Source organism: Perissodus microlepis, chromosome 12 (genome assembly GCF_051167445.1).
Source record: "Perissodus microlepis isolate ML-2025 ecotype Zambia chromosome 12, ASM5116744v1, whole genome shotgun sequence".
NCBI lineage: Eukaryota > Metazoa > Chordata > Actinopteri > Cichliformes > Cichlidae > Perissodus > Perissodus microlepis.
The window spans coordinates 20,973,168-20,982,497 of NC_140472.1; the positions used below are offsets into that span (position 1 = coordinate 20,973,168).

Consider the following 9,330-nt stretch of genomic DNA (forward strand, 5'->3'; position numbering starts at 1 on the left):
GGTAGTCCTGTTGATCTAAAATGATGCATCACAATGTACCTCATCAGCATTTCTAGTAGATCAAATAGCTATGAAACTGATGGAGAAAAACAACATCTCACCTGGGGGATCCGACTCATTTGACTTGACCCTGGACAGCTTGAGGGTGAGCTTTGTTGAGTCCTTGTTTGGAGAGCTAACAATGTCGTACATATCTTTCTCCTCTTTTACTATTGGGACTTTCTTTCTTTGCTGTAGCTGCTGTTTCTGGTCAGGTACTCCTTCCCTTGGTGAGGGTGCATACGGGGGTGGTGACTGGAGAATCAGTGGGGGACGAGAACCCGCTGTGAAGAAGCAACACGAGGAAGAGGAGATAAGAGTAGTGAAAAAGTGACATTCTTCAGAAAACATTAAACTACACAAATCCAGACATCTCTCTCTGATGAGGGATAACAGCCTCAAAGCAGTGTTTCAGAGTATGTAGCAGCTTCTCCCATAATGAAGAAAAGGTAAGCAAAGTGTATGCACTGTAGTGCCTCCTTTCCACTTCGAGTGTCCTTACGTTTGGGCGTTCCTTCACTGCTAGCTGGGGAGCACCCTGACTGTGGAGACCTCAGAGGAAAAGATGGATTCCTCATGGCAGAATCACCCTCCTGCAAAAGAGAGACAATACAAACATAAGTTAGCATGTAACACCTTTACACTCAACTTTCAACATTGCTCTCAATTATATCAACACAGCTACTGTTAAGACCTAAATAAATTGCACCAGATAAATATATTCAGGGTTTTATTGTGGTATGTAGTAAATACACATTCATCTATTTAAAAACAGTGTCAGTTGTACCTCATTTCCCAGTCGATGTACAATGTTCAGGTAATCTTCAGTACCATGTCTGTCTGAGTGGTGGTTGGCAGCATTAGGGATCTGCCCTGTTACTTTGCCCTCATGGATGTTTCTTATCCCACCTGGAACCATGGGACTGGCCACAGACACTAGCAGAAAAAAGGCATTATTTTATTATTATCCACTAGTAGGGAAATACAAACATTGCTGATTAAAACAAAATAAATAAAATTCTTTTGAACTGGAGGTGTACCCAAAAATTGCTTATAAAATAAGTAAGTATGCATATGACCAGTGATTTTTTTTTTTAAATGCTTCGAAGTTCCTCAAAGAGATTTCATCAGGCAAAATAATAAGTGAATCAATAATTTCAACCATCAGGACCATACAGAAAGGCAATCAGAAGTTAGGTTTCATATACAAATACTCATGAGCTACAAGATTAAACCTGCTGACATGTAAATAACTCATGATTTTGTTACAACGGAATGGAGAACCTTGAGTTCTGACTTCGAGTGCCCCCTTTTGTAATAGCACTCCTCAACAACTTCCTCCCCAGGGAAGACAATGTATCCCACCACACCATAAATACTGTTCAAGTATGGAACAAGAAGGTGAATAAAAGCCCAAGCCATCAAGGTTATTATACCTTACTAAAACTAATCTAAAAACTAACAATAGATATGAAGAAAGATTTGAGTTTACTAAAAATAAAAAACAGATATTGGAAAAAAAATTGGAGAAGCTAGCCTTAATTTTAATCCAACTTAAAAACAAAACAAAAAAACTACATTTCAACTTGCCTGATGAGGCTGTGCTGTTTGTTGAAACCGCTTTCAAAAGGTTTTTTCTGACATATGCCTTTCATACAGTTATAATCAAAACGACTAAAACGAGCACTGAAACCAATAAACGAAACATTTTAAAACAAAAACTAAACTGAAACAAAAAATATTTTTGGAAACCAACTGAAACTACGCTAAATTGTGAAAATTGTCAAGATAAAAAACAAAAAGAATTAGAAAATACTAAATTATAATAACTCTCCAAGGCATAAACGAAGAATGTAATCTCGATGCACCAAAACACAGCTGATCCACAGTCTCCACCCCACAAACCACAGACCAAATGTGTCAAACACTAGGACACCCAGAGGTCCAGTGTTCACGCCCAGACGTGTCAGAGCTATTTCAGAACAAGACAGACCAACACAAAATATGCACACAGTTTAAAATGTGTACCTAATCAGTGTATAGTCAACCTGTTTGTGTATAAGCGCCAAACTTTTGCTGGCGCTTAGCCAACAATATTTGAGAATCAAACAACACTGTTAACACACACACACACACACACACACACACACACACACACACACACACACACACACACGTGTAGAATTAACAGAAAAAGGTCATATTTGTGTACACCAGCAATGGCCTTGTAAATACAAAAGACTGATATTTCAACAAATTATAATTAATTATAGGAGCCACAATTATCTGATGTGAGAACTTTAGTGTACATTCGATTTATGTATGAAGAATAAGAATTCAGTCAAACCCCTGCTTATTATTCAATCAAAAGGGAACAGAGTTTCCAGAAGACAAAGCTAAGGATATGGCTGACGAAATCAAACAAAGATGCCATCAGACTTAGTCGCAAGTTTAACATTAGAAAAAAAATTAATGATGAGTTCTGAGTCTCCATGCATGCGCATTAACATTAAACACAGGTTCTCACCTTGTTGAATCTGTTGGTGTTGGTTATAGCTGGGTGGTTGTTGGTGGGGATACTGCTGTATGTAACCTGTGGCAGGGCTCTGAGGAGTGTATGGGCTGGGTACTGGACTGTTCTGTTGGCCCATGTACCGGCTACTGGAACCCGTCGGAGGTGTCACAAACCGGCTGGAACAGAGAAAATGTAAGGACAGCAAATAAGAAGAAGCACACTGCATAAACAAAAAAAACCCAAACATTTATTTAAATTCAAACATGATGTATTTGTATTGTGCTTTAATTAACATTTAAAATTTAAAGTTGGAATAAACCAGATTCTTGTCAATCTTGCCTTGGTGGATTGGGAGAAATCGCAGCTGGCTGGAAGTTTGCAGACTGGGCAGGGCTATGCATGGAATTCATCTTAAAAGGTTGTACCATTGGCTGCTGCATGACATCTGTTTAGAAACAAAATTGAGAATTGAAATGAATAACCTTTATAGAAAAAAATATACACAAAGCTTGATTTTTTTGTTTTTATATTAGTAACATAACGACTTAATGTGCAACAGGTAATTGCGCCTATACTTTTCTCCCTGAAGATGCCAGGGTTCCTGGCCAGCATGGTCTGCAGCAACAGTGGTGCATCTCCCTCTGGTTCATCGCTACCCAGGTTGTCCTTCAGCTCTCTGAAAACACACAAAACGAGTTCACATCAAAACACAATGAGGCAGATTAGAAAGGTGTCAGCTTTAATGTCAAAAGCAGAAAGAAAATGCTGAATACATTTTAAGCAGTAAACAGAAATTTGACTATATGGCCAATTCGGAATCAGCAAATAAGCTAACATGAACATCTTTGAACTGGATTGGAAACTGGAGCACCTGGACAGAACACAAATAGTTTTCTCTCCAGTACACGGGTTTATGGCTTTTTATGTGTAGTATTTGCACCTAGAAAAGTTTCCCGCAGTGGAAGCATTAACATTCATGGTAGTCTTTCATCTCTCCGATTCATTAAAAATTAATCCTTTGTGTTTTAATTAGTTAAAGAATTAAGCAATGCAAAGCATCTCTTCTGCTTTAAATCCGCTTTAAAGCAAAGTTATCCTGACGTCTGAGCTTTAACAGCCAAAACATTTCCATGAAAACATGTTGGGGTTTTTGTTTGTTTGTTTGTATTTTAGTTGGCCTTGTGTCTTTGTTCATCTTGACAGCATATTGTCTTACAGACACTTATATACTCACATGTGCTCTGTGGAGACCTGGTTCAGACCATGGGCTAGCTGGGCGGCCAGATTCTCATCCCGGCAGCCCAGTAGGCATGTGACTTCCTCCGCAATCCTCCCATTGTATAGGAGGCTTTTAGTGGTGGTGGCAGGTAGAGGAGAAGGGAGGGGCAGCTGGTTCAACACTGATACAAGAAGAGAGCGTTTTCAGCAAATACACATTTTAGGAGTTAAAATGTGAGCAATACAGGACATAAGGTCTCAGAAAAGTTTAGAGACGCAGAAGTAAATGGGGGGAAAAACAAAAACAAAACAAAAATAAAAATGCGCATGTAATCACTATTGCACATTTACATCTGTTCAGACCGAATGTTGCAGTTTAGGACTTAACACTGGGAGAGAAGACATAACAGAACTGTGAAAAATTGTGTTTCTAACATAACTATGTGACACTCACAGTCTGTGAGGCTAGCGATCCCAGCAAGAGTGGTGATGGGAACATGAGGCATATCCCCATTCATGCTGAAGGTGAGGGTGGGGGAGTGTGTTGATACACAGGTAGATCAGGGGGTCGATGGACGACACCCGTCCTCACATCTCCTGGCACCTAGCAGAGACAGGGAGGTCGGTAAGAGAAAGACAAAAGCAGCTTTAGTGATGGACAAGAAAAGAGAGAAAGAACTGCTGCAGTGCAGAATTACAAAATGAGTTAATGGTCATAAAAATGTATACAAAGAAATGATTTAACACAAAAATGCTATAATTAGTCATATTATTTAAATAGAAAAATAGACCCAAATATTTGTTGTATTTTTTTCTGTCTGCCTTTATGCTGACATTGCGTTTCATGTGGCAATGGTGTGCGCTGTAATAAATGTCCTGCTGTGTTCTTCATTGGTTATTCAATTATGATCTTACGTTTTTCACAGCATTTAGTAATGCCATGCAGCTAGTACAAGCGCAGGTTAGTTGTGTCACTGAAGAAATGCCCCACAGATACAAAAGCACAGAGAACTGAATCCTGAGGAATGTACCACAAGGCGTGATTAATGGTTACTGAGGCATGTTGTGTGTGTGGCAAGTTTTCAATGTCACAAGGGTGGCTTTCTTTAAATCTGGCCTCATAATCTCTCATTTTTATATTCAAAGTTTCTGATTAAAATTGGTTGCAACATGTGCAACCCTTTCGCTGACAGATATTCTCAACTGAGGGAAGACAGCACGTTATATATGCAAAACCAATGAGCCGCTCATTGGTAATGCCATCGTACAAAGCCAAGCAGGTACAGTAGCACGAACTGTACACATCACAAACCGACAAGCATACAGTCTGTGATGCAAAAACATTTTTGTACTCAATTTCACTCCACTAGTGTTTATTACACAGATGATTCAAAACAAAAACTTAATTGCTAAGTCAATTAACTAAAGTGCTTTCCACACTGCCCTGTACTTTAACATGAGACAGTCTGGGACCTAAATGCACTTATTGGAAACATGTTAAATGTATCACTTTTTTTAAGGTTAAGAGCTCTAATGTAAAGTGTTCACTTCAGAAAAAAAAACACAAGCTCCGAGTGTGCATTGAGTGGTAAAATAAGCATATACAACTGGATATTCTTCTCTTGTCTTAATTGCAGACACGTTGCAGTTTGTTTGCAATTCGTTATTAATCTTTATAATGTGTATCAGTATATTCTCTTTATGAAAACACGTGCAAAGTCAGATTTTTTCTTGTGAAAAAAAGCCTGATTTAACAAAAGTTTTTTTTATGAAGTTGCCAGACACTATTGGGATATCCATAATTTTAGTTTTGTGTCTGAGTGTGTACTTGCTTTGTCGTATAGCCCTCAGGTCACAAAGTTACAGATCAACACAACTAATTGTTACATGACATACAAGTCACACTAAAAATACACTACAAATTTTTCCTGAATCCCCACATAATACTAAGTAATACTACTGAGTTATCTGGTTAGGCAATAGTGCTTTCTGAGTGCTATTCAATAGTCAGCTGTTTGTACATTTGTGGGTGCTACCAGCAGCTCCCGTCTCCCAAGTATCACAGAAAGTGAAGCTGGATTTCCAACAGAAATGTTGTTAAACCCAGAACTGCTGCAGGTTACTAGGGCATTATCCACCTGCACCACCACATACTGTGTGTGTGTGTGTGTGTGTGTGTGTGTGTGTGTGTGTGTGTGTGTGTGTCAAACAGCTGTGTGACAAAGGCCTAGGTGTAGCTCTCACCGCTTCAGACTTTACACACACACTGCTGTCAGTGCAAGGTGAAAAAGAGAGAACGAGAGAGAGAGAGAGAGAGCGCATAAAATGATTGAGCCTACAGTAACTGCAACAGATATTAGCACCTGAACATAAACAGTGTTACATTTTAACATCTGCCAGGTTCTGTCCTCCTTTTTGTTTTACTTTAATTTTTTTCTTGCTATATTAACTTTTTCCAGCCTATTATTACAGGTAAATAATGGTTAATGTAATTTCAAATCTTAACAGTTGTAGCTGTGTTAAAAAAAACAACACTTAAGAGGCAGGGAGTAATGTGAACACACTGCAAATGATTCCCAACTGTAAATATGCAATCCATGCTTCTAAATGACACAGAACAATATTTTCTGTAAAAAGTATTTGGCAGAGCACTTGGCTATGGGTCCTTAACCCCACTTTGAGAACCACTGATTTATGTGACATTGTATTTTATTCACACCTCTCCTAAGAGCAGAAATGCAAAATATACACAAACAAATATTGAGGAAGGGGTGTAAATGCAATAGCACAACATCAACAAAACTTTAAAAGCTTGCCTTACTCAGCTAAATGAAAGGACTAAGACTGACACGGGGTGACTGCCCCTCAGCACACGTTTTTAAATATTATACAGCCTCAAGATAATGCATTTCCATAAATGAGCCACAACCATTTCTAATACCAAAAGCACTGTTAATCTGAATAGGGATTCATCTTGTGTTACTACGATTTAACTACATTGCCTGATACCTAAACATCACTCATTTCAAACCATACAGCTCGCTGTGCGAAACCTTGAAAACCTGTGGCCCTTTTTTTGGATTGAAATCCCTTTGCTTGTTAGAGATCCTTAACCTCTGACAAATGTGTGTGTGTGGGGCACACAAGCAAAGAAAAAAATGCAGCTGAAATGTTTTTAGCACATCTAATCACAACCTCTTGACAAGATACTTTGCACTTTACACTATTTTTAAAATCAAGACAGGAAATAACAACAATGTCAATATAAAGGGTAAGTAGTTTAAGCTTTTGCAAATATAAATTAATGATACCTTTTTGACGAACTCTGTGCAGTCTCCTGTGGACTCACTGACATTTCAGATAAAAAAGTCCTTCAATCTGCTGAAAAAGAAAATAGCTTTGCATCAGACTCTGTAACCTAAAACTGCATTTTACTCTTAGTTGTAAAGACTTCAAAAGAAGTTCTGCTTACAGCTAGCCAATGGAGCTAAACCAAAACAGTAAAATAATGCCAGTGCCTGCATTATTGTTTTGCTATGAACATCTCGTTAACACTACATTATCCGTAAAATTGAATGAAAAGTGTGTGGCACTGGCTTCTAAGAGAGAGCAACAAGTTTTGATCGACTTCCGCACATCACTAAAGCCATGCAAATATGTAAACAACATACTGCAACGCGACATGAACTGAAAGCATGCGATCCCTAATAGGCAAAACTTATCGTGCGCGGCAAAACTGTTGCAGGGTACCGACAGACGGATACTGTAAACAGTGCATTAGCACGCGGCAACTTTAGCATGCTCAGTGGTAGAGTGGTTTCCCTATGCATGCAGGGGCTTGGCTGACAGCTGTGAGACTGACAGGCAGGAGGCAGCACAAAGGAACAGATGCACTGTGATGGTGGCGGTAGTAGTGGGGGCTGCATCCTCCAGAAGCCGTCAGCCCCCGTGCACATTCTGCACACTGGCTAATTCGAGAAAGCCAACGAAACTGTACTGGCTCTGGTCAAGGGGGAAAATATCTGACAACATGCATACCTAACTCAAACAGTAAAGCAATGAAGAGCAGGGGCAGCGTACGTTTCTGCGCGAACCATAGTCAAAATATTTCACAGCAGGTTCGCCACCAAAACCACTACTAGCCCTGCCAAAGGCTCCAATAACCCGAAACACAGCATTAATAATAACAGCAAAAAAGTTAGCTCCCGTGCAGTTAATATTAGCATCAATTTCAATGTTTATCTTAGCATAACTGCAAGCGGCAGCTCGCTACTTGCGAACAAAACCTCTCCAACCTTTGCACTGCCAAGAAGTTGACTGTCTGGATCGTTCAAGCTAAGCGTGAAGCTAGTGTTACCACTGAGTATAGCAGCTAAGATGAGTAACGCTAGCTGCCCAACATTCACTAACAACAATAGTCGTGTTTTAATAGCTAGCCAGTTATGCTAACTAGCTGTAAATGTTGTCAGTTAGCTCCTAATGCTGCTGCTCGTTCAAATAAACGGAAGGCAATGCAAATAATACAAGGAAGCGTTACTAGGGTGTTTATGAATTTTTAGCAAATTTCCATTTTGTTCGGGGAGGAAACGGCGCATTTGCAAATAGATGTAAAGAAAACGGCACAGACTCCTAATTCCGTGGCAACGGCCCAATCCTCGGGCTCGACAAATGACATCCAGTCGAGGCCGTGCGCCTCGGCACAGCAAAAACACACCTAAGCTAGCCTGGCTGGCTAGTTCGCTAGCTTCCGTTACCTCCCGGTCAACGATTAACGACGCCGTAGGTGGTCTCACGCCAGAACATTTATCAACGTTATTGATAATAGTCGGAATTTTAAAAGTTGGATTAAAGATACAGATGTGTGATTATATTTACCTTCGGATGTTGCGTTCAAAGGGAGGGGAATGTTTTAGCTTGGTTTGTGTCCGTATCTCTAGCTCCCCCTTTCTTCTCTCTCGCAGCTCCTCCAGAAGGAACTCTAGTGGCTTGCCAACTAGCCGATGAGCTAGCCTGCTAGCTATCAACAATAATCCGGGTCGGGCTTATTCGTTCTTCTTCCGTCACTCAAGGGTGAATATTTCAGCGTACAATCATGGGGAAACATTCGTTCTTCGGAGTTTCAGTCGGTCTGCGCCGACATAATCAATGAATGCAGCCAATTTCGACAGTAAATGAGAAATATGACGATTGTTGCGATCATCAAGAGGCTCTCCTCTCGTAGAACAAAATGCCGACCGGAAGTTCTGCCGTCTGACTGACCAAAGATCTCAGGAGTGACTCCCTCCATCGGCGCCAAACAAAATGCCATGCGACATTTCGTGTTTTTGCCCCTAGGGAGCGCTGTAAGACAAGTTTCTTTTCAGTGGCCTGTTTACTTTACAGTCAATTAAAAATTTTGGATTTGGTAAATATACTACAGACACGCATATGAACAAATTATTAATATATTTTTTGAAAAATAAACAGCCGATGGAATTACAACAAATATATCAGTATACCCCCCCGCCCCCCATACATGGAGTTTATGTAGATGCATTTAAAAATATACACAGTGCACC

The 9,330-nt window shown here is 39.9% G+C and overlaps 1 protein-coding gene across 4 annotated transcripts in view; it reads right to left on the reverse strand.

Annotated features, from left to right (window-relative positions):
* Positions 1–9,028, reverse strand: part of nipbla (NIPBL cohesin loading factor a) — a 28,657-nt gene extending 19,629 nt beyond the window's left edge. For 3 of the 4 annotated variants that reach the window (XM_084945671.1, XM_084945670.1, XM_084945668.1), the window contains exons 1-10: positions 8,648–9,028; positions 7,084–7,153; positions 4,227–4,376; positions 3,789–3,954; positions 3,130–3,230; positions 2,894–2,999; positions 2,567–2,730; positions 827–975; positions 542–632; positions 102–323 (exon numbers count right to left, since the gene is read on the reverse strand). In XM_084945671.1, the coding sequence (XP_084801797.1) occupies positions 102–323; positions 542–632; positions 827–975; positions 2,567–2,730; positions 2,894–2,999; positions 3,130–3,230; positions 3,789–3,954; positions 4,227–4,290 (1,063 nt within the window). In that variant the 5' untranslated portion in view covers positions 4,291–4,376; positions 7,084–7,153; positions 8,648–9,028. The remainder of the gene's footprint in view (positions 1–101; positions 324–541; positions 633–826; positions 976–2,566; positions 2,731–2,893; positions 3,000–3,129; positions 3,231–3,788; positions 3,955–4,226; positions 4,377–7,083; positions 7,154–8,647) is intronic. The other variant, XM_084945669.1, reaches the window with a different exon arrangement.
* Positions 9,029–9,330: the final 302 nt, after the last annotated feature.